Source organism: Petaurus breviceps, unplaced genomic scaffold, assembly GCF_028583685.1.
Source record: "Petaurus breviceps papuanus isolate PSGF00001 unplaced genomic scaffold, PetGlider_PUasm1.0 37, whole genome shotgun sequence".
NCBI classification, from domain to species: Eukaryota; Metazoa; Chordata; class Mammalia; order Diprotodontia; family Petauridae; genus Petaurus; species Petaurus breviceps.
In genome coordinates, this window is record NW_027186296.1 from 17,638,786 (window position 1) to 17,664,890 (window position 26,105).

The following is a 26,105-nucleotide window of genomic DNA, read 5'->3' on the forward strand; positions in this document are numbered from 1 at the left end:
AGTGATTTTGCAAACATTGCCCCAGTTAGTTTTGGCAATGAAATAACTGAATCATCATTAAGTTTCATGCTGTAGCCACAAAAATTTGAATTGTATCAGTGCTTCAAAACAAAGAGTTGTGTGGCTTCTAAAAAGTTAACTGAAATAGCAGCATTATTTCAGTTCCATAGCGCTTTAAGTCTTATGGGGCCCTTTCCTTATCATATTCCCATGAGGTAAGTATGATTTTCTTCATTTGACAAATGAGGAAACTGAGGATCAGGCTGACTAAAGTGACTTTCTAAAGTCATGTAGCTAGTCAGAGGCAAAGTTGGGATTTGAACCTAAATCTGCTGTCCAAGTTGAGTGTTCTTTCTATTATACCAAATTTCCTATAAACAGCCTGCTTTTTAAAGAAATCATCTAACTATCTAGGTGTCTTTCCAATACAACGACCTCACCCTCTCCTGTTTGTTTTGTTTTTTTGCTAATACTTATTTCTAATAAGGTTTTCTTTTGGGGGTCACCTCTCAAATACTGAGCCAGAAATAGGTAATACTTGGTCAGGGTCTACTGCCCCTGCGTGGAATTCTAAAGTAAACAGTGCCTGTTTAAAAAAAAAATGTATTTTTGTTGATACCTTGTTTTTACATCAACTATATTTTCCAATTTCCTCCCCAATATTTTCCTCCCCTTCCCCTGTGTTCTTTTGATACCCACTAAACTAACATAGTGATAATTGTTGTGACTACAATCCATAGACTTCCATCATCCCTGCCCCAGAACCAGTGAGTCAACTTGGTATTTAAGATGTGCAGATTTTGATCACGTTTCTCTTTTAGGTTCCAGGGTTCTCAGGTGAGTTGGCATGGTTGTATCCTGAAATTGGAAGGCCGGAGGAATGAAGGGCCTACCATAAGAGCAATGAGATATGAGCAATCACTGCAGCATGTTAGGGCACATGTCTAAACAGATAAAGCCTCTGCCCTCCTACCTCTGCATTGGTTTGATTTGGATCTGAGAAGGGCAGGTCTGGACCTGGAGGAACCTAAATGTTCTGAGACAAATTTTGGCAGCCCAGAGTAGTCAAGTCTACTTGTGGATGAAGTCAGGTCCAGAAGCATGAAGCCAAAAAAGGATGGGAGAAGGCAAGTTAGTTACAGTGTTGATCAGGGCTTTGGCCTGCCCCAGGAAGAGTTTAGGGAAACCTCAGAGAGGATTTGAGCATACTGGAAAGTAATGGAATCAACTGGATCAGCCCTTATGGCCCACCCTCAGGGACAGAATCATAGCAGTCAGAAGGATGAGGGACAAACACACAAACACAAGGTAATGTTTAGCTTTGGGTATCCATAGCACCACCCTCAACAAGTCACTGCTACTCAATTCAACTCAACAAACAAGCACTTTCTGTGCACAAACTGAATGAGGTACTAAATACAGCGAGATAGGGAAAAAATGACACAGTCCCTGTCCTCAAAGTGCTTACAGTCTACTCAGAGGTGTCTTGTTGTACACAAATAAGCATAATACAAGACCAGGCATAAAAGATGCAAGGAGAGATCCAGATAAAGTGCTCCAGAAAAAAATTTTAAAAGGAAAGAACATCTGGGCAGGTCAGGCCATCTTTCTGAACCCATTTTCTCATTTTAAAATGAGGGTAAGCCTGCATGACCTCTATGATCCTTTCTTTTTCCTTAGGTTTTACAAGTATGGAGAAGGGTATGTATTAGATGAAAGTCTAGCCTGCAAGATGGAGAATTAAGCAGTGAGTGATGGGCAAAGTGAACTTGGGGAGGAAGGAAAAGAGCTTGATCGAGTATGATTTTGCTTAAATGCTCCAAAGTAGATTGGTTTGTGTTGGGTTGTCAGGGCAAATATAATGCTAAGGAAAACTTTATGGAAGAGATGGAAGCATCTTATTGAAGCCTTGAAAGAAGAGGATTAAGACAAGACATGAAGAACAGTACATTCCAAACCTGGGAATAGGCTTCCCAAGTGAAAAGAGTGCCAAAGGAGAATGTAGAGAGAAGAGGACCTAGGACAGGTCCTTGCTGGGCAGGCAAGGGCACAGACAATTAGAGGATGAGAAAAATGATAAACTTGGGAAGAAGCAATTAGACAGGTGGGAAGAGAATCAGGATAAAAAGGGAGGGAAAGGAAAAAGTATTTAGGAGGAGATGATGGACTAAAATATTGAATATTGTGGAGAGGTCAGAAGAGGGCACTGCATTTAGTAATGAAGAGGTCACCCATGACCTTTGAATAATTTTGGTGGAGTGGTGGTGGCTTGGACCCAGACTGTAAGGGAATATTGACAAGACAGAAACCTTCAAGTTGTGTGTGTATACACACACACACACACACATATGTATGTATGTTGTCATTCCGAATATGAATCCCTAATACCCAATCAGCTATAAGAAATCTTATAGCTGTCACAGTCAGAGCAGCAAAGTCAGAAAATCACTCCATTGTATTCTAGTGCCTTGTATTTTCTTTGTCAGATACTCTGAATAAAAGGAGCATGGAAGAACAATTAGATGGCCAGCTGAGGGAAAGAAAACTAGAGATTTCCAGTGTCTTTTTAAAAGCTAATGGAGCAGGGCGGCCAGGTAGCACAGCAAGTAAGAGCACCAGCTCCAGTGTTGAGAAGACCTGGAGATCGAATCCCAGGCTCAGACACTTAGCACCCACCCAGAAACACCTGGCTGTGTAACCTTGAGCAAGTTACTTAACCCCAATTGCTTAGGGGCGGCCAGGTGGCTCAGTGAGTAAGAGCACCGGCTCCAGTGTCGGGATGACCTGGATCAAATACGGGCTCAGATACTCAGTACTACACCCAGAAATAACTGGCTGTGTAACCTTGAGCAAGTTACTTAACCCAGATTGCTTAAAAAAAAAAGCTAATGGAGCAACTAGGTGGCTCACTGAATAGAGTACTAGCCCTAGAGTCGGAAGGACCTGGGTTCAAATTTGACCTCAGACACTTGACATACCCTACTAGCTATGTGATCTTGGGCAAGTAACTTAATCCCAATTGCCTTGCCTTCCCCCTCCAAAAAAAATTTTTTTTGAAAAAAAAGCTAATGAACCATTTTTATTTTGCCTACAGTAGGAAAAAAAGAAAGTGAAGTGCTTGATAAATGTGATCTTTACAACAGCCCTAGGAAGTAGGTGCTATTATTATCCCCATTTTACAGAAGAGTTTCTGAAATTAAGGGTCTAGAAAAGTTAACTGATTTGTCCAGGGTCACATAGGCTGGATTTGAACTAGGGTCTATTAAGACTGCAGGTTGGGTACTCTATCCACTGAAACACCTAGCTGCCTCTAAATTTTAAATGCTTTACACTCTAGGACCCAGGATTTGGCCTATGGCAAAATTATGAATTAGACATTTGTTTTTGGCCCATTTTTCCCACTTTGATCATGCCTTCAATTCCCAGTGATCTTATACTCCCCTGAGTCTTTTCTGTTAGCAGGAAAGCAGACCTAACAAATGAATTCACACTAAAGTGTTAGTAACTTGACACTTTACTTCTCTGAGGGTTAAATAAATTTTAGAAGAGATTTGGAGAGGTCAATATTTACAAAGAGAAGATACTTCTTTATTGGCAGAATTTTCCGGTCCCCTAGCAGACTGAAGGAGAAGGTTATTTTGGATAGTGGGTTCTTCCCTGAGCACCCTCAAATGCAGGCAATCACTTATGCTCTCCATAACAGAAGTTGCAAAAAGTATTTATTATGGAAGCTTGGATGATCAGAAACTCTTTTTCATTAGACTGTGAACTCCCAGAGGACAGAGACCAATTCTTATCCAAACATTGCTTATTTATCCTCTAGTACTGAGCACAGTATTCTATACAATGTAGATAGGGTCCAAGCAGACATGCAGATAGATCCTTTATTTCCTTGAGTAACCAAAAGCAGTCTCTGTTATGTTAATGTTAATAGATTTTTTTTTTTTGAAAAGTGCTAAACAACTAGTGTAGTGATCACTGGTGTATATAAACCACCTTTTTCTAACAACATATATATATACAGGAACATTTACCTGTTTACAGACAGGTACCCATCATTTGAAGGTGGATCCAATTCCAAGTTCAGCTCTCTATTGATTCCACTACCACACTATCTCAGTAGGTTCCCAGCGATGGGCCATATTATATACAGTAAAGAATAGGGATAACCTAGGATTAAATCAGCCCTGACAACTCAAAACAAACTGATGTACTTTGGAGTGTTTCACAAAATGTACACTAGAGTGTAGCTCTCCTTTTCTCCTGCATGCACACTACCTATTACTCAATACTACATTTCTACAGATGGACTGAAAGACCATGGCAAAGCTCCACTTAAAACTATTAGGGCAATCATCTCTGACACTAAATAAACTATTCCCTGCCCAGTGTGAACTAGTTCAGCTGGCCTTTCAAAGAAAGAACTCCCCTCCCCTCTTTGTATAAAGTAAAAATTATTTCAGGTACCTTCTAATGGGAGGTTTTGTCTGTTTCATTCACACTCTTGATGTTTGGTTTTTAGTGACCCTAGGTAAGGTATTTTAATAATGTCAGTTCCCTAATTAGGTTTTAACCAGAATCATAGAACACTTTACAGCCACAGTTGCCATAGCTGAAATTACCTCCTATGCCTATCTTTGGTTGAAGGTAAACCCATGCCATATATAAGGTAGAAAAGAGATGAAAGCAAATTAGCCTGTCTGGGGTTCAGGTTCACTTTTGTGACCATATCATTGACTGATGTCAGTGAAGGTTAAGTGACTTGCCCAAAGTCACACAGTTGCACTAACCGGAGGTAAGACTGGAAACCTAGACTCCTCTGATGTTAAATTCAGTGTTTTTCCTACTGCATTGATTTCTGTGAACCTTATCTGATGCCTCTATATCTGGATCTAAGGCTTGGTTACTACCTTTCACCTTGCTGATGCCTTATTTCTCACTTTCAAGTTGGTCCCAATCATAGATAATTACTACCTCCTTAGCCAGTCTTGGCCTCTTGGCTTCTACATAAATATTTAGCTTCTTGTTGGCATCTAGCTCAGACGGAATGTTAACAATCTCTTGTGGGTCATGATCTTGATACCTACTTGGCTTTCTCCTAGTCCTGGTCCCTCCCTAGCCATGCCTTGTTGAAGTGATCCTATGCTCTTAAATATGACTCATCTTCCTTGTCTAGGAGAGGTGTGTCTATATTCAAATAACAACAATAGCTTACTCATATAGTGATTTACGATTTGCAAAATGCTTTAAATACATTATCTCGTTTGATTCTCAGAACAGCTTTCCAAGGACCATGTTATTATGTTCCTCCCTTAACAGATAAGTAAACTGAGGCTGACAGAAGTTAAGTCACCTACTCAGGATCAAACCTGATAAACAAGTATCTGAATCATTATTTGGAGTTGAATCTGACTCCAAGTTCAGCTTTCTGTTGAATATACCTCCATGTTGCCTCAGTAGATTCCCAGAGATGGGCCATATCAAATACAGCAAAGATTAGGGATAACCTAGGACTAAATGACAACCCAAACAAACGGATTCACTTTAGAATATTTAACAAAATGTATACTAGCATCCAGCTTTCCTTTTCTCCCCCAAGCACACTTTGCTTATAACTCAGTACTGAATTTCTGATTTGTTGATGAGCCTATTACATAAAAATGACTTCTCAATACTTACAGACCCCCAAGGAACAATCATAGAAAGTTTGAAACTCATAGTAAACACTGGCATATTTAGTATTTACACAATATTTCTGAGCTGCAATATTTCCACCAGTTAATTAGAGAAAATTCTGCCTTTTTAGAGGGGACTGTGCCTAACAAAATGTCCTCTACGGTACTTACTTTCCATATTGGTCAGTGTCATCCTGCCAAGAAACCTGATTAATTGCAAGAGCAACCAACCAACCACATATTTGAGTAATTTCCAAGTGCTCACAATTGTACAAGCTTGGTATTTTGAGTTATACAAAGGAAATGGATGACATAATCCTTGCCTTCAAGAACCTAACAGTCATGGGGCATCTAGGTGGCATAGTGAATACAGCACTGGCTCTGGAGTCAGGAGGACCTGAGTTCAAATCTGGCCTCAGACACTTAACATAAAACTAGCTGTGTGATCTTGGGCAAGTCACTTAACCCCAATTGCCCTGCATTCCCCTCCTCCAAAAAGCAAAAAAAAAAAAAAAAAAAAGAACCTTACAGTCTAATTGGGGATGTCAAATGGATGAATATGAAACAATTATAGCAACTTTTTGGCATGAAATCTACATACAAATAAAAGATACAAGAAGGAAGAGACCTATAGGGGCCAGTTAAGTTGGTCTAGAAAGGCTTTTGGGAGATGGCTGGACTTAATCAGGCCCCAAAGATGGGTTGGGATTTCTCTAATTGAATGGGATGAGGGAGCACATTCCCCTAAAGAGAAGCAGTGACTATAGTTCCAGTATCTTTTCTTGCCACAACTATTGTAATTTGCCTACAATATGGAAAAAACAAAACAAAACACTAAAGTGCTTGACAAATATTTTCTTATTTGAGCTTCACAATCGCCCTAGGAGGTAGGTGCTATTATTATCCCCATTTTACAGAAGAGTTTCTGAAACTAAGGGCCTAGAAAAGTTAAGTGATTTGTCCAGGGTCACACAGACTAGATTTGAACTAAAGTCTATCCAGACTGCAGGTTGGGCACCATATCCACTGAATCACCTCGTTGCCTCTAAACTTTAAATGCTTTAAAACCTTAAATCACTCTAGGACGATTTCCTCCAGGCTATTTCTTCTCCAACATCATTCTTCATGTAATCTTTCCAAGTAGTGATCACATTACTACTGCTCGGAAACCTTCCGTATGTTCTCACTGGCTACAATCATCTATTATTTGCTTCCCATTTAACTTTGTAGACTACTCCTTTTAAATCCCAGTCAAACTTTCCCAATCCCAATCCATTCCTGGGATGGATTTCTCCCCATTTTCTACATCAGATGAAGACTCTCTTTCCCATCCTAAAGAGTAATAATGCTTCTCCCATGAAACCTCTATTACCAGTATACCCCAAAGTGAAAGTGGTTTCTCTTCCCTTCAGATTTCTCTTAGCCCATTTCCAGGACTTCTCCGGTGTACTTACCACACTTTCCCAAGTATGCAAGCATGCAAGTAATTTCTCCCCTACTGGACTGTAAGTCCCTTGAGGGCAGAATCTAGGTTATATCTATTTTTGGATTCCCTGTGCTTAGTAATAATAATGGTTAACATTTATATTGTACTTTGTTTACAAAGCACTTAATATATTATCTCATTTGATCCTCACAATTATCTTGTAATAATAATAATAACATATTATTATCCCCATTTTACAGATAAAGAAAGAGGCTGAGTGAGGTCAAGTGATTTTTCTGGGGTCACACGGCTAATCAGTATTAGAGGTAGAATTAGGTTCTCAAAAAATGTTTAACTGAATAGTGTATGTAGAGAACCATACAGGGGAATCTGAGTAGAGAATAGAATACATAGAAGAGAGTAAATGCAATTGAATTGGTAGGATGGGGCCAGATAACAGAAAATTTTGAAAGCTGGTAATAGGAAATCATTATGTCTTTTAACAGGAGAATTATACAATGAAAGTGGTGTTTGGTGTTGGTATTTCAAATTTGGTTCCATAAATACTGAAAAACAAAACCCAAATCCTTACCCAAGTGCCACTGGACCAGGAGCTTGGGATACAATGATGATCCTCCTTAGGGAAGGGATCTAATAGGAGGGAAGATAAATTTATTTTTTTAATGTACACAATCATAATAGAAAATAGAAAAAAAAAGTAGAGAGATCCAAAGTGCTATAAGAAATTAAGGAAGATTAGCTGGGGGTGAGGGTGGGGTGGGAGGGGGATTGGTTTCATTCACCCTTCAGGATCCCTGAATTGAGCCTTGAACAAAAGGAAACTGTACTACAGTAGGCAGAGGTGGGGTCAGCAGGAGAGGTTGGATGGATGGGGAGAGACACTGGAGGCAAGATCAGCTTGGAAGAAAAAAAACTCCCTCATAATGAGTGCTGTCCTAAAGTAGAGGGGGCTGCCTTGGAAAGAACTGTATTCTCTTTCACTGAAGATTTCCAAGCAGGGGCAGGGGCAGGAGAACCACTTGCCAGATATGTTGTAAAGGGAAATTCTTCATTGGATATAATTGAACTAGATAGCCCGAGATCTCTTCCAACTTTGAGATTGTAGATTTGTGATGAGTGCTTATCTTACAGGTAAACTGTTGCTTTCTCTCAGTAGGCCAAGAACACATGGCTATAATCAGTTGAGGGGGTGGAACTCGGACCTCTATCAGGCATTCCTTGAGGGGCAAGCTAGGTGGCACAGTGGATAGAGTTTGGGCTTGAAGTCAAGAAGATATAAGTTCAAGTCTATCCTCAAGTATTAACTAAGGAACCCTGGCCAAATCACTTAACTTCAGTTTATCCTCCTCAAGGTAAAATGGAGATAATGGCAGCAGCTTCGGTGGTGGGGGTGGGGGTGAGGGTGGGGAGGGGTTGTGAGGATTTCAATGAGATAATAGTTATAAAATGCTTAGTAGTAGGTGGTACATAAATGCTTATTCCCCTCCCATCATCTTCCTATTCCTAGTCCAATTTCATTACACCACACTGCTGCTCCTGTCAATGTTATTTAGTGACTGAGTTTGGGAGCCTGAATATTTGGGTCTTAATCTCAGTCTGTCTCTGCTTTCTACTCTGCTTTTAGCTAGTGCAATTTTTCTTTGGTTGGATTTAGAAATCCTTTTAATCTGGGCTTCCAAACTCAAATCTTGAGACAGTGATCTATTTTTTTATCAGTAGTCTTGATCAGCTATAAGGTCTCTCTCAGCTCTTACATTCTATTTTGATTTTTAAAAGCACAGTCCCCTCCCCACCCCAACTTTATTTGTAAAGTGCTTCTCCTTAATGGCATAAAAAATATGGTAGCCATTGTACTGGTGCTACATTTTAAACCTCCTGTCTCATTACTCTTGTATCAATCTAATGAACCACCTAAATTTAGGTTGAACTTTTTAAGATACTACTAAGTGAGGAAATTTGATCTATGATCTAAAGTTTCTAAATTTTTTGATTAAAGTTTTCAGTTCTCTCTAATTTTCTGAAAATGATTTCTGCTTAGTTTTTAATGTAGGTAATATACCCTTTTTAACACTCAAAGCTGGATTGTACTTTTTGGCTCTGAAACATTTTGGTACCTAAAGTGGGTCTTGGTTTAGAAATATCTCATAGTCCCAAATATTAAAGATGGAATGGGGTTGTCTGATCTAACTCCCTCATGTTACAGATTAATTTAAGCTCAGAGAGGCACAGTCATCTGCTCAAGGACATACAGTTAGTAATTAGGACCCTGGACATTTCAACTATACCAGACTGCTTTCACCCTCAAGCCTTGTAGGATGGCCTCTTTAGTGTTGCCAGATCTTTGGTGTCTCTCACTTCATCAGATGAAGTGACGGGTCAAGGTATGCAAATGTGCTTCCATGGTCTGTTTGTGGGTGGATCTGGAGGTACCAAGGTAGGAAGTTGGGCAAAGTAGAAACTGAGACCTGCCAGGCTTTAGCTCTAATTCTAGCCAATCTTCTCACAATGCCTTACCCCCAGGTCTGCTTTCCTATGGTAATTGCTGTTATAAGTTTCATCTGGAAGGATTCATAAATTATAGTAACCTCTGGGCTTTTTAATAATGATAATAACCCTTTATATTTGTATAGTGCTTTTTATTCAAAACACTTTGAGTTTTTGGCCCTTTGTTACACTAGACAAATGGTCACCCAACTTTTTTGATTCTGCTCCCCTAGTGTGTATATTTACTTATTAGCTTGCACAAAAATAGAAATTAAAAAAGGATGAGATAAAGACAAATACTCTTTGATCCTAGGGTTAAAGCCACTGGGGTGTACTGAGTAGGAGAGTAACACAGTCCAACCTATGTTTCAGGAAAGTAACTTTGGCAAATGTGTAGAAGATGGCCTGGAGAGGAGAGAGACTTGAGACAAGGAATGCAGGAGAATATTGCCATAATTGAGGTGAGAGGCGATGAGGGTCTCAATTTAGGGGGTTGCATTGTAATGAGAAAGGGTTGACTGCAAGAGATGTGGTGAAGGAATGAATGGCAAGATTTGGTAACTGAATGGTAAGACTATGGTGGAGGACAGCATGGGGAATTTGTCTGTGTAGCTATTGCAGGTGCCTAGATCAGTGTAAAACTTCCTTGAGAAGCCCATACCTGGGGTGGGTCCCAGGAAGTCATCAGTGATGGTGAGTGGGACAGGCAAATACTGAAAGGGATAGGTTACTTGGGGGTGCATAAGGGTAGGATTAAATACAATCCATCTTGCCACCCTCTGATTGGCTAGTCACATGCTCCCTTTGGGTCAAGCCCCACTTTGGATACCACTGAACTAGAGAATGCCTTCTCAAGCTAACACCATTATAGAAGTGAGCAAAACTAGGTAGAAGAGGGTTTGGGACTATCACTGGTACCTCAGTCCTACTGGGTTGCAACAATTCTCTGTAAATTATGAAGGCTGCAAATGCCCCATTCACTATTGTACCAGCAAGTATAGATGCTACATTTGACAAAAGAAAAACATTTTCACTACTGTATCTGCCCAGCCTCTCCATTCATATTCACCTCCCTCTCTAATCATATGCCTACATATTTGTATCCACATTCAAACATCCCTACATATTTAAGCATATTCATTTACCCACAAGTACCAATACTTAATGCAAGAAAGGAGGAAGAAATATGTGAGAACAGCTAAAGTGATAACATACATACAAAAGAAAATGTACATATGGGGGAGGAATGAATCACAAAGCACCTATTAAGTGCCTGTATATGCTAGGCACTGGGAAATACAAATACAAGAAATGATTATGATTCTTAATGAGCAAGAGTGTGAAAGAGTAAGAGGAAGTGAAGGCATTGTCCCAGGTATTAGCAAAATCATGACTAGATGCTAATATCCAAAATTATCCCTATTTTTAAAAATGAGATAAAATGGAATAGTTTTCAGCTCATCTTTATTGTTATCATAAAATGTAACTATTACAGCAATTACTGAATCTGTTTCCCTTGAACCAATCATCACCTGCCCACTTACCTGCATTAGATTGTGAGCTCCTTTAGGGCACGGTCTAACTTTTGACTCTTTTTGTATCCCCAGAGCTTAGTACAGTAGTAGGCACTTGATAAATGTTTACTGATTGATATTGATTGGTCTGCCTAATTTATGCACAGGGAAATTCTAAATTATTGTTATTCTAAACTCTGTCAGACCTTTCTATTAGAGTTGTAATAAGCACTTCTGTTCAATAGAGCACTAGTATAATATATTAGAAGGCAGCATGAAAAAACTATAAGAGGACTGTGAGACAGTAATGAAAAATTGGGGAAAAAATAAACTTGAAAAATAATTCACATTTGTATTGCCGTTTAGAGAGTCTCAAAGTACTTTTAACAGAACCACACTATAATGGGCTTTCTAAGGAGCTTGCTTAAAAATCCAATTAAATTCAGCCAGTTCATATATATCTTGAACATGAGAACTTCCCTGACCAAAAAAGTTAGTGAAACATCATACTGTTTGCTAGTAGTGAATTCTTACAATCCCTTCTTTGTATAATGAATGAAATTCAGCATGGAATGCAATGGAATGGGAGAGGAATCCCATCCCAAGTTATGCTGACCCCACAATCTCCAATGACATTTTGCTAAGATATTTGCTAGATTAAATAAAAAATAATGAGCTGTTGTCAAATACTGTTTATTGTAAAAAAAAAAAACAACCTTCTTGTGTTCCTGTCATACATACCAAATTAAAGGTCACTTGAAAGTAATTTTATGCTGTACTCAAGAACAAAATATAAAGCTTGGAAAATGTCCTTTTGGATTGTGGGTGCAATGCTGCTATGCTTCCTCTACAGCAAGGGCTCTGGACATTTTTTTGTGTGTGTTGTGGATGCAATTGGCAGTCCAGTGAAGCCTGTGGACCCCCTTCTCAGAATAATGTTTTTAATTCCGTAAAATAAAAATTATTACAAAGGAAATGAATTAGAGTGCACATTACAATAATACTAAAAAAATAAGCTCGCACACTCCAAATCAAGATTCCTTGTGAGTGTACAGGCTTTGAATGAGGTAAATGACCTGAATCTCTGTTAGCTGAATAGGAAGGTTTGAGGGGTGAAGGGGGAATAGTATTCTAAAATTCTCTAACATTTATGCCACATATAGAATAAATGTTTATGCACAAGCAAATACTGGTAGGATTCAAACCACCCAGTGATATCCACTTCCCAAATATAAGATTTAAGGTTTACTTCCAAGTTTTCACAAGATTGCTTGGTAAATTTGCCATCTTTTTTTTTTGCCCTATATCACTTTCATATAGATGGGAAAACAGCAAGGGAATTCAGATGCTGAAGACTCTACATCTAAGACAGCACAGTGGAGGGAGACTTGGGTCTGGGGGTCAGCAAGACCTAAGATCAGATCCAGCCTTTCACACTTACTAGCTGTGTGATTTACTTTGTGACCTTGGGCAATCACCTAACCTTGTTTATATGTTTCCTCAACTGTAAAATGAGGATAGTAACTTCTCAAGGGTTGTTGTGAGTTTCAAATGAAATATTTGTGAATTGCTAGCATGGTGGCTGGTATATAGTAGGCATTATATAAATGCTTTAAAACTTCTTTATTGAGTACTTACATTATTAGCTATCCATTTACTATTTTCCTTTTTGTACCTGCTCAAAACATTTCCTGTGAGAGCTTGTATAGACTACTTATTATCCAAGCTTTAATGGTAAAAGATAGGTTTCTGATCCCTATATTGACCAAAATCTTATTGCCCAATTCAGGAAGGCCAAGCAACTGATTAACTTTTAAATGTCATGTGTTTTCATTAAAAAGTAGGAACATATAATGAGATCTTGTGACTTTTCCAGGCAGAAAATACCTGAAAGAAAAAAAGAATCTTGTAAAATGTTACTCCAATATATCAAAAGATTGGTGATTTCATTAATCTGGGCACTACCTCCATGGATACAGATTCATAAGCTTATAGACAGAGCTGGAAGGGACTTCAGAGAGATCCTTTGATCCAAAGAAAATTAATGGCTAGAGTTTAAATACCTTGCCCAAGGCCATAGGTGGTAGAACTGGGAGTCAAGCTTAGGTCCTCTACTTCAGATGCAGATCCATCACCACTGTCTCATCTTTCCTCCAAGAGGATTCTGAACTATGTGATCAAAGTTCTGGTGATGAAGCCAGATTTTGAACAACAGACATAAAATCCTATCACTGGGTCTGAATTCAGTCTTTCCAGCTTGGTAGGATCAATCTGAGATAATTTCTACAGCATGATAACCACTGGACAACCATGAGTGTAGCATAATGGTACTACACAAAAGCCCTCCATAAAACAAGCAGCTGTGTAAAAAGGCTGCTGCCTCTCACCCCAATGGACTCCCATTTTTTCACTTAGCAGTTAGTGTTAGTTGAGCCTGCCTACTGATTTGCTAGGGAACATCATGGGCTAAAGGAAGACATGTCATCTTTTTTTTTTTTTAAATAAGCAATCGGGGTTAAGTAACTTGCTCAAGGTTACATGGCCAGTTATTACTGGGTGTGGTGCTAAGTATCTGAGCCCGGATTTGATCCCCAGGTCATCCCGACACTGGGGCCACTGCTCTTACTCACTGAGCCACCTGGCCACCCCTAAGCAATTGGGGTTAAGTAACTTTCTCAAGGTTACACAGCCAGGTGTTTCTGGGTGTGGTGCTAAGTATCTGAGCCCGGATTTGGTCCCCAGGTCATCCCGACACTGGAGCTACTTGCTGAGCCACCTGGCCGCCCCTCATTAGTCATCTTTTTGTGAAGGAATGAGAGTTTAAAATCTCCATTTGCAATGCTAGTTCCAATCTGAGACCCTTATCAACTATCCTGTCTCAATTGAACTATTCCTCATTCATCAATCCCTTTGTTAATCCCACTTATTCCTTTTACCTGTACCTGATCCCCCTGCTGTAGGCAATATTGTTTGGCCCCATTCCCAGGGTATAGACATTGTATTTGAAGAAAATAGCACGGACCTCTTGGTGTTCCTGATCTCTTTCCCCAGACACATGCTACTAAAACAGGGGAGAACTTTCAACACATTGATTCTCACAAGGAAAAGTCAATTCTAGTATAAAAGATGAAGGGGGGAAAAATAAGAAATCCCTAAAGCTAAGGTAACCCATGTATCCTGTTTTAGGTAGAGCGGCTTGTTTCTATCTCCTCCTGCATGAACAGGTATCACTTATCTATACTCTGCAATGGAAAAATATGTTCTTCATATCCTTGATAGTGGAAACACCATGGGGTGGCTAGGTGGAGCAGTGAGTAAGAGCTCTGGCCCTGGAGTCAGGAGGACCTGAGTTCAAATCCGACCTCAGACACTCAACACTTACTAGCTGTGTGACCTTGGGCAAGTCACTTAACTCCAACTGTCCTGCCTTCCCCCTCCAAAAAAGCTAAAATATATATATATATATATATATAGTGGAAAAACCAGAGCCAGTATCATTTGTGTACCTAGACTAAGGAGTCATCTCCACGCAGAAAGGAAGAAACAGCAGGAAGAAGGGTCCTCTGACTTGAGTCTTGATGTGAAGCTGATCTATAGCAAGGGATGAGGGAGGAGAAACTAGCTACAGACTATGGGAGAAAGGTCACAATGAAACTGTGGCATAATGTTTAGATCATTATCTCTAGTGAACTAGGCAAAATTACACTGTACTTTTAATAAAATGTAACATTTTCAGTAATCTCATAGAAGGAATGTGGGGAAGGAGAAGTAGGATGAAAAGCTGAGTGAAGACATGCAATAAGGGAGAACAGCCAGGAGGAAGTGAGGAATGAAGGGGTTTTACTGGGATTTGGAACTCTGGTCACTATAAGGAGAACTAGGGGAGGGGGCTATTAGTTTCTCCACATTGTTGCTCACTACCAAATATTCCTATTACTTTGTTCCACCAATGTTTATGTCTCGAGCCACATTTTACCTGACCAAAGAGCGTATGTTCTAGGTAAAAAAAAAAAAAAAACAACACACCAAAAAACTCAACAATCCCAAAACCAAAACTACTGTACAGATTTTAAGTTTATCCTGCTAAATCTAGGAAGACTAAAAAGCAAACAATATACATTATTTAATTTGTAGTAATATATTTCCAAAACTGGATGCTCACAAGGTTTCCTTTCTGAACTAGTACAAATTTTAAGAATGTTTCTTTTAAAAGTTCCTCTAGTATATGTTCTGGAAGCACACACAATGAAAAATTTCATATGCTAAGACCATGCTTCCTATGTGTCATGATAATAATTCACTTTAAGGTTTGCAAAGAGGTTTACACAAGTAAATTTGATCCTCATAATCCCATGATGCAGATGCTATTATACCCCACTTTACAGATGAGAAAGCTGACTCAGAGAAGTAATTTGCCAAGAGTGAAGGTGGGATTTAAACCTATGTCTGACTGCAAAGTCAAGGTTCTAGCAACAGTACTTTATCCAAAATGCCACAGACTAAGAATGAGATCATAAAACTCACTTGTTATGTTCTCCCTTTGGTGGTTTTAAGTAGGTAAGAACATGATCTCAGGCTTAAAAACAAAATTGAGGGTCTTCTTGAAGGGCTTTGCTATTTCACTCTGTTCCTTAAAGATCATCCTAGATGTTTTCAGTGTTCACGTTTTAGATGATGTCTAACTTTTGATTCTGACAGAGCTCTATAAATGTTAATATCCAACTTTACTAATCTTTCAGATATAATGGAAGCTGATAAATAGGCTTTGTTTACTTAGATGAGTAAATATTTTATAAATACTGTGAGAATACAGTTCTGTAGGAACTATTAAATATCAGGTAAATATAATGGACTCCAGATTCTGTGATTCTTGGTTTCAAAAGTTCATAAAAACTAAATTTCAATTGTCTGAAAAATAAATTTTGAAGATACATTTTAAAATGTTTTACAGGACTGATTCTTCCTAGAAGAGAGGGAAAAGGAGTAGACTTGTGGATTTCCTTGATATGAAGTTTTCCCAAATGAGAAAATTTCTTCTACCAATGTTAGGTCCATACCTTTTCTTGTAATTTATAGTCTTAGAGAGTTGCCTACAGCATTGAGAGGGTAAATCATTTGCTGAAAGTCACAAAGCTACCATAGGTCAGCAGCAGGGCTTGAAACCATGTCTTGGGTCCAAGGCTGGCTCTCTATCCATGATGCACTCTAATATAATTTGGTTTTGTTTTACCTGTTATCTATATGAGATATAGCAAGACGCAAACATTTTTATCCCTAAAATATAACATAGAAACTGTATAAACACACAGAATTACTGAGCTGTTCACAATCTGTGGTATGGGAATCTGGATAAGAGCTCTTTCCTGACCTAACAAATTTTCATGAAGGAGGTTGGGGTATATATAGATTTTTCCTTCCTGTCTTTCTAGCATTCCAGCTGACTGGGTCCTTGTTAATGTGGTGTGGACATCAATATGAAGGACTCAGTAATTCAGAATTATCCATCTGAACCAGAATGTCTGTGCTTAACACAGCAACACTAGTTCATACTATACACTACCCCAGTTTTCTACTCAACTTCCAATTGAGTATTCCATTGATGAGATCAGGGGTTAGGGAAATTTCTCTTTTTCCTATTTAAGGCCACTAAGTCAAAGTGAAAAATCACTTGAAGGTAAGACACAAGTTTAAAAGCAAATTAACTTAGTTTTTTTTTTAAGGAACCAGTCTTCCACCTTATAAATAAGGTAGAATAATTATATTTAATCACAATACACCCAAAGGTGAAACTAACACATAGACATACAGAAAGATAGAGTGGAAGAAGAAATGAAAATCAGAAATATGTTTGGGAAGACTGGTATACAAAGAAAAAGCAGGAGGTGTAAGAGGAATTCAGTAAGCTGTAAAAGTATCAATATTAAAATGTTCTTAACCTGGGCTATGGTTATCTTAGTAAATTAATACCTGTTATCACAGTCCTTTGAAACAGATTTATAGCCCTTTCTGTAGTGGTAAGTAGGTTGTTTGCTCTTCTTTTCAATCTTCTAAGTTTATTTTGAGGAAAAATTTGTTTTGCTTCACTGATTTTTATCAATGTGGTTAACTCCAGATGAATATTCTTTTAACTCGGTTTTAGAGTACTGCCTTGGGCACTGAGAGATTAAGTAACTTGCCCAACCTGCCTAGTAATCTTACAGCTAAAATCTTCCGAACTCCAAAGGCCCTCTTTATCTGTTATCCCACCTTTCTTTATTTTAAAAAGGGAATTCCAAAGATTTTTTTTCAGTGTATGACAAAATAACTTAGGTTTTAGAAATTTACTTTGCAATTTTAGAGTAGTTGATCAGAGCTTTGTTAGTCTTGAGAACATTATTAGCTCTTGGTGAAATCCCTGGTAGTTTAAACTATTCATTTTCATTCCAAAAATTCAAAATTGGGCTAATGCTCTTCTTCATCAGTGGCATTGTGACAATGAGCTTTTTCACTAAAAAAAACTTTTTCACTAAAGCTTAAATCTTCAGTTAGAAATATTGATTTTTAAAAATATTTTAAAGTTAATGAAGAAAAATTATTTTAGACCATATTATTAACAGGATTCAGGAGAGGCAAATTCTACCTCCTTGGATGTTTCCATTTTCCACCCATGATCTAAAAATCCAAAAGAACAGACCAACTTTTCTCCTAATGAAGCTTTCTGAAAATTTTAGTATTAAATATGCAAAAGTACACTCTTAAGGGTACAAAACACTGAACTATGTAGACAAGGGCATAACTTGCAATGTTTATAGCTATTATATTTGTCTGGAGCTAACAGCAGCTAACCAAGATTTACATAGTAAATGTTTTTTTAAAAGACTGGTTATGCAATTTTTTTTTTACCTTCAAGTAATTTTTCTTTGGATGAGTCAGAAGTCTTGTGCTAAAAGTATGACATGTAAGCCTTCTGACTCACCCTAAATATTAGCCAATTCTCAATTATTCATTCAAGAAAAATCCTCAATAGATGTTTGTTTGCTGGCTTTCTCTGCCATGCAGCACACACATGACCACTTGTCTCTACCACCTAATCAGTAGGAACTCTGGGAATACAAATGAATTTAAATATTAGGTTTAAGCCCAACAGAAGTGGGAGAGCAACTCACATAAACCATTCCAAAATCAAATGTTATGTTGATATCTATGTTACTGTTTCCTTCCATTATTCCAGATTATTGATAATAATATTTTAATCTGATTCCTATCAAATGCTATTTTAACTACGTATAATATGGGTCTGAAATGTGATGAAAAAAGCTGTAACAAAAAGGAGAAATTCAATATATAGTATTGAAATGTCACTGGTATTTACCATCATTGGATGTGTCATCATTAGAATGTGACTAAGTGAAGGGAAAAGTCTGACAACAATTTCATATATGATCAAGTGTTATGAGTTGTGATTTATTCAAATGATCAATAAATCTGTATTCATTCAAATAAAGTCTTTGGCAATAGTTTTCAAGAAATTAAAATAGCTAATGCCAATCAATAAGCTACTTTTAACATTCGATGACATTATCTTATGTATCTTATGATACAGTTAAGAATTGTCTAAGAAGGCACAGAGGAGTATAATTTGCGCCAGCGGAGGGAGTACTCATTTCAAATTATAACAACAATGCATCTAAATACGTTAGGAACCATTTTAAAATACGTTTATCTTCTCTAGATAATTTCAAGCATCTACAACTCTATCCCTGGCAATATTTTTCAGATTTCCTGGGTAGTATAAGTGAAAGACTACTGGCCATTTGTCTTCATATGATGTTACATGATGCTATTAGCCTACTCTGACCTAGAAATGAAGATCATGTTTTCCAAATTATACAGGAAGGTTAACCTGTGATAAGCCAAGGAACTAATTAAGTTTTTACATATTTAAATGTTGTACTGATCAGCCATGCTGAAAAGCAGACCATCATTTATAATTTGTGTCAGTACAAGTATTTGTACAAATGTTAAGATAATGCAAATGCGATAGACCAGGCCTACACAACCTGCAGATGTTTTCCTCTACATTTTTTGTGGGCTGCCTGAAATCCTTTGGCATGCCTGCAGGCCACAGGTTGTGCAGGCCCTCATTAGACTAAATGTAATCATTTACTGTTTTGGGAGGGAGGTGGTACCCATCCTTGATAGTACAATAAATAACTTTAACTTCCTGAAGTAAAAAAAACCCCAGGATAATTCATGGGGATAAAATTACATACTTTTTTTTTTCCCTATGGGATATTATATAAAAATTTAAAAATAAGAAGTCTTTCCAGTATTTAAAAGAAAAAAAAATTATTGCTACATTTCAGTTTGGGGAGCAAATGTCATGAATCACCAACAGCAAGTTGAATTTAGTTTTTATTTGTAGGGCTTAGCTTCACAAAACATAAATCCTCTTAATAGCATTAAAATTCTGACTTAATCAGCACTTTCCCATACTCCATTCCAAAAGATTCAGATGATTACCATAACACTCAACTCCTACTTGATGATTCAAAATAAATAGTTTTAAACCACAACTTAAGAACCTTCAATGTGCACACTGTACTTAGAAAATACAGACATATAAAAAATGGTTCTAATAAGAGAACTCCTGATATGACATCATGAGGAATTTCATGGAGTTTTTAATGTAGAACCTGAATCTTGTCACCAATACATGAAGCTGCCTGAAAAAGATGCTGGTGCAATTAAAGCCCAAAAAACTAGAGGAAATGTTTTGTTCTTGGTCACACCAATAAAAAAAAAAATAGCAAGCTGTGTGATATGACACCTACCTAGTCTTCTGTTCTAACTAGTGGTCGTGTTCTCTAACACTGGAACAGAACAGTTGAAAGTTAATTCCTTTGTTATGTGGACTTTAATTCAGAAGTCTGTTCTTTCCAATGGTAAATAGAACAGAAACAGGAGGATATAATGGAGAGAGCACTGAGCTTAGTATCAGAAAACAGTGTGTTCAAGTCCTGGCTCTTTCATTTATTAACTGTATGACCCTGGTAGGTCACTTATCAGTTCTGAGACTTGGCTTCCTCATTTATAAACTTGGGATAATAATATATATTGAACAGGGCTATTATGTTACCACAACTTAGTAAACAAAGTGCTATAAAACTGAGACATTATTACAGAAATAATCACAAAAAGAATGGAATTCTTTGCTCTATTTGGGCATCTAAATAATGTTAACAAGAATAAGAATTACAGGATTTTACTTTCAATGCCTGAATCAGGTTTAAAAAAAAAACCCACAAACTTTCAAATTTGTGTTTTCAAATAAAAGCAACATTTAAATGAAAAACAATTCCCTCCCACTCAAAGTAAACATTTTTAGAAGCATAATTTCAATTACAGGTTAAAAATAACCTTGCAATTAATTTAATATCTACTTCCCTGCACCTATGAAATATGAAACATTATTTCAAACTAGGTCAAACTGCAAGGGCTTAAAAACAATTCTGGCAAAAATAGTTCCTGTATATCTTCTCCAAGGCACCTTTACTGAGGGAAACTCAGTGGGTAAAATGCCCACTTGATATATTAAACACTTTATTTCCAAAAAGTTTACTTACCTGTGTTCACTACCACATCACACAAAATACTGATAAAAAAATTATTAAAAAAAAATCACTAAATTAATGGAGATGTTAAATAGTTACCATATTTTGTAACAATACTGCCAGATGAATGGGTCTTTTGTTTGGAAAAGGTCTATGTTCTTTCCCCTTTCCAATGATACTGTACTGTAAATCATGTGGCCCATATAAAATAGGCTTCATTTAAATTATACTCACAAAGTGAGATCAAATTTTCATGAGTCTTGAAAAGATATACCATCACCTAGTTAATTATTAGTTAGAACATCATCATATAATGAAATCAATACATTTACTAACATTCTAAGAATTTTTTAAAGTGCCAAAGGACCATTTGTAGTACATTCATATTAATTTTCTATTTTGTAAAAATGTAAACCAAATATTATAGTGTGAGCCAAAAAGAAAACATTGAAATAAACATGTGATATATATGTGTGTGTATACACCCACGCACACATAAATACCTCTGTGTGTATATAGATCTACATTAACCACCATTATAAAGTAATCATTTTAAGGGGATGAGGCAGAAGCAGAGAGAAACCATTCATATACACACACACATATATATATACATATATATATATATATATACATATATATATGAATGATATCAGCCTAAGTTTGCAGCAGGGCAAAAGATAACTACTAAATTTTAGTGTAAAAACACTAGGTGAAAATATTACACTATAATTTAAATACAAAAACTGTGTTTCATAAGAACCATGAATAAATCTATCAATAGACCAATGTCATGAGTTTGCCAATCTAGCATACTTGCCTGCTAAAGTACAACTTAAATTCAATCTCTAATCCATATTTCAATTTTACAAGATTTGAAAAACAAAACATAGAGCTTCAGATGTTAAGTAGAAGAAAACTTAAATACTGTTCCAAGTGTTAGTCAATAGATATTAAGTCCATAATTCTAGATACAAGACTAAACTACATAATCTAAATGATTAAATTTAGAAGTATACCTTTGTACACAATGAATTGGGTATACTGATATTGAAGTAACTATTAGGTAAATTAAAGATTTTAATGAAGAGACGCATTTAGACTAATTCTCCAATACAAGGCATGGATGGAATAAAAGTTATATAGGAAGTTCTTTGAGAATTATATGGGATGTGAAAATGCAGTTCCTTCCTTTAACGTAATAGTCTGTTGATGATTTTCTCCCCTATACAAAAAAGTGTACTATTGAACAAAACAAAGCTGGAACAGGAGAAGTGGAAGATTTGTCATACTAACACTGAAGATGCTGAGACAAATCACTCTGAAATCTAATTCTATCAACTAGTGCAGGGAAATTTTTGTTTACCACTGTTATCTAACTGTGGGCAGATTCCTTTAATTGTTTACCTTTCATTTGACTAGCTGTCAAATTTGGGCAACAAAGGGTCTTAAAATAACTAATGATAAGTAAATTTCTTTTTTATATATTGAAAAAACACCCAGTAATAAATAACACATTATTCTGTAAAGGAAGGATATTCTAGGTAAAAGAGGAGAAATTACACATAATATGATAAAATTATCTTCAACTCTTTTATTCCCTACCATAGACATGACTTTCATTTTTGGTTTTCTTCCAATGTTCTACAGTTTCCAACTTCCAACTGTTTATTCACACTGCTTTAACTTGATAGACATTGGTTATTGCCTTCCTAAATCTAGAGATGATCGAGCTAGAGTATAAATATATACCACAATTCTCCATAAAATGCTGACAAAACTGAATAAGCATGCCTTGTGTTTAAGTCCATGCTGGTACCACTGATTATAAAATAGAATTTTATCCACCAACAACACTTGGTTTTCACTCTGAAGGTTGTAAAGAGTTTTCCTGCCACTCACTTGTACTTTAAATGTCAGAAAAAAGATGATATTCAAAGAAAAAATAAATTAACCATATTAATATCTCCTCTTGGTTCTGACTGTCCTAAGTGCAGAGTAATAAAGTTTTTAACAAATATGCCAGACCTGGGCTATCCAAATGAGCACTCTTCCCTTTTAAAGTGGTCACCTGGTGAGGCAATATATTCATTCCAGCAATGCTGCCATTGCCCTATGTGTCTGTAAATCCTCTTTGGAAATTGTTTTCCTGGTCTGTGACATTCTTTGAAGACCTTAAAAGTAGAAAATCTCTGCCCTGTGAGGATGGATTTAATTTCTGACAATACTTCAAAGCCATCAGGAACAAGTCTGGTGAATTTGGCAGGTGATAAGTAGATAAGGGGTAAAAATGAAGTAGGATTTGAAAGTATTTAAACTGATTTTAGTATGATTTGTTTCCAAAATCCATTTTAAGACAGGGTACTGAAAATATTCTACACAGCTGCAGCATCATTAGAATAAGTATCTAACCTCCCAAGGTGACAATTATAAAGTTCTGGTATGGTTGTGATTAAAAAAAAAATCACTTTTTATAGTTATAGCTTGTAGTCTACCCTCTTGCCATAAATAGGATTTACTACAGAATTTAAAGCCTTTTAGCAATTATTGAAATTCAAGAGATAATAAGAAACATCCTGCCCATTATTTTTGGTAATTTCCTTTTCCAAATTTTATTCTACCAAGTTGGTACTACCCAACTCGTGACTATTAAATACCTAGTTTTTGTTTCTAATTTATATTGTTGATAGACTACTTCAAAAGTAAAAAACGAAAAAAACAAAAAAGCCAAACCTCAAAAATAGTAAATCAATTCATTTATCCCCAAATAGTTTATCATTAATTGGAGATAAAATATTTTGAAATCTCTAAGATACAAAAACAAACAAAACTCAAATATAATAAAAAACACATCAAGAACCAAACTGTACAATTTCTGAGCTGCACTGTTTATTTTGCTGCTTGAAACCTAAGTGACAGTATGCCACTATCATTATGGGGTTTCGTCTAAACCTTTACTACACTGCAGGTACAGAAATATACGGACACATTTTTGGAGAATTGACATTTTGCAAAATGCAGCAAACATTTTAATTTATACATGAGAAAAGGAAGTGTTCAAAAGGGTATGCATTTCAAGTTATTGCAGGTTATTTCTGTGAGAGAATTTCTGCAGGTAAAACATGTTTAAATTTAACCAACAGTAACGTGTCAGTGTATTTAAAATCATGACAAAAATCTTCTCTCTGGTCATTAGTTGCCCATGACAAATTACTATGATGTTGTATGTTTAGGGCAAGATGTCAATACAGCATAAATCCCATGGCATTTTGGTTTTCTTCTGGAGATTAAAGCTGTTTTTCTTGGGATAAATGCAGCAGCAAAACACAAACCAGCTGATCAAAAAAGCACTTCTGCCATAACTCCAATAATTTTCAGGGCACATCAACCGACAGTAGTTTTGCCATTCCCAGTTCTTTTAAGGTTTACATCACTGCACTGTTGCCTTAAGTATGTCTTGTAAAAGCTTGTTCTCTGTTAAGCCAGTTTACTGACTACAGCTTGGTTGAGAGAATTTAGCTGGTTGGTCCATTTATCTAGTGCAGTATATCGGGCACCACCCCTCTTCTGATGATCCAGTTCAAGGAGCTGGTTGACTTGATCAATTCGGCCATGAATAGTGCTAGAAATAAATAAAAGACAATTTGTCTACAAAACACCCACTATATATATATATATATATATGTCTGGAATTTTGTTTCAGAAAAAAAGAACAAATTACCAAAGAACACAGAAGAAAAAAACTGCTGTCTGTATAAAGTGACAATATTCAACAGTGTTGGGTTACTATGCTGTCTTACAAAAATTTAGCTACAAATCAGAATGTAGGCATACTTTCTCAAGTTAATTCAAATGTAAGGAAAAAAGTATGAGAGACATGATCATCAACATGCTTAGATGTAACTTGTTAATAAAGATTAAATGTCATGTAACAGAAATAATGTAGTAGTTTGGTGGTAGTGGGGGCTATAATCTAATCTCCCTATCATGATGGATGTGTCTTATGCTTGACAGTTTGAAGATTCAAATCATTCTCAAGCTATAGTATGACCTATATACTAATAAACAAAATCTTCCCAAAGATACAATTTACAATTTTTTCAGATTTCAAATGTCAAAAAAAATTTACCTATTATAAGCTATCTCTCTAATCTAACCTGACTTTAATAACACAAATAGATACACAAAAAACCCAGTTTTTAATAAGAGGAAAAGCATATCCTTACAGCAATTCTTTAAGGAAAAAAAAAACATTTCACAATTATCTTTATCATTGAAAATTCCATATTTTGCAATTAAAAAGTATAAAAAATGAAAAAGTACTTACTTATCCAATATGCATTGTACCAGCAAGCTCTCCACATCAGCTACATCTATGTTTAATTCCTAAGACAGAAGACTTGTTATGTTTCCACTGATTTTAGATTTCATGCAAATTATGATATAGTTTTAATTCATTTACTAGAACTTAACAGAAATAACTGCATACAGAAATGTCTGCAGAAATGTTTTCATTATGACCTCTAAAACACTTTTTAACATGTCTGACAAAAAAAAATTTAGCTTTCTAAAACTATAAATATTTTACTTTTTCATTCCCAATAGTTTACTGTGTTTGAAGTTAATCTTTCATTAAAAATGCATTTATCAAGAAATCCAATTTTTCTAGCATATTAAAATTTTTCTACATTAATAAGTTTATGCCAAGGAAACATTTCAGTACCATTTCATAGTAAAATTAGATATAAATTTATAAGATGTTATAATTATGATGATTAATGAATACAGATTAGTCTTTCGAACTGAAGGTATGTATGCTCATTCAAAACTATAAACTATTAATAAATGATAGATCCTATTAGTGACAAGTACCTTAGAAATAAAAGGAATATGTATTCTTGTGTAAGGCTTAATTAATTTTATAAGCACTTGTGTTCTGATGTTTCGCAAAAGCTCTGGAAGAAAAGACAAAAGTTAGAAAAAAATAAAAACCAAAATCAACAATAACTACAATAGAAAAAGGACAGATTGTAAATATCTTTATATAAAGACAATGTACACTTTTGTTTCATGAAAATAAGCTTTTCTACCAATATTCTCAAAAAACCCCACCCCAAAACATTTTTTTTTTAGTCCGAAAACTAAAAGCATATGGTAAAGTTTTTGTAAAAATATTTTGGTCCAACAGATTCATATTTCTCAGATGTGGAAAATTATATTCCTTGAGGAGTTCCTGCTTATATGTGCTGCTTGTGTTCACCTCCCAATCCCCCCCCCCGCCACCTCTAGTTTTCATATACTTCCTCTCTACTGTCCATCTGTACATAAATTTTTTGAGAACATGTCTTCCTTGTGAATTATCAGGTATCTTTTTTTGTTTTTTGCTTTTTGG

The 26,105-nt window shown here is 36.3% G+C and overlaps 1 protein-coding gene and 1 long non-coding RNA gene across 4 annotated transcripts in view; one reads left to right on the top strand and one right to left on the bottom strand.

Moving 5' to 3' along the window:
* Window positions 1–19,913, top strand: part of LOC138168971 (uncharacterized) — a 67,265-nt gene extending 47,352 nt beyond the window's left edge. Inside the window, exons 4-5 of one of the 2 annotated variants that reach the window (XR_011170243.1) lie at window positions 9,979–10,067; window positions 16,072–19,913. This is a non-coding gene — a long non-coding RNA (uncharacterized lncRNA). Of the gene's footprint in view, window positions 1–9,978; window positions 10,068–12,440; window positions 12,866–16,071 lie in introns of those variants that run through there. The other variant, XR_011170244.1, reaches the window with a different exon arrangement.
* A 3,667-nt stretch (window positions 19,914–23,580) lies between these two features.
* Window positions 23,581–26,105, bottom strand: part of COPS2 (COP9 signalosome subunit 2) — a 58,933-nt gene continuing 56,408 nt past the window's right edge. For both annotated transcript variants that reach the window (XM_069098015.1, XM_069098014.1), the window contains exons 11-13: window positions 25,586–25,668; window positions 25,041–25,099; window positions 23,581–24,335 (exon numbers count right to left, since the gene is read on the bottom strand). In XM_069098015.1, coding sequence (XP_068954116.1) covers window positions 24,191–24,335; window positions 25,041–25,099; window positions 25,586–25,668 — 287 coding nt within the window. In that variant the 3' untranslated portion in view covers window positions 23,581–24,190. The remainder of the gene's footprint in view (window positions 24,336–25,040; window positions 25,100–25,585; window positions 25,669–26,105) is intronic.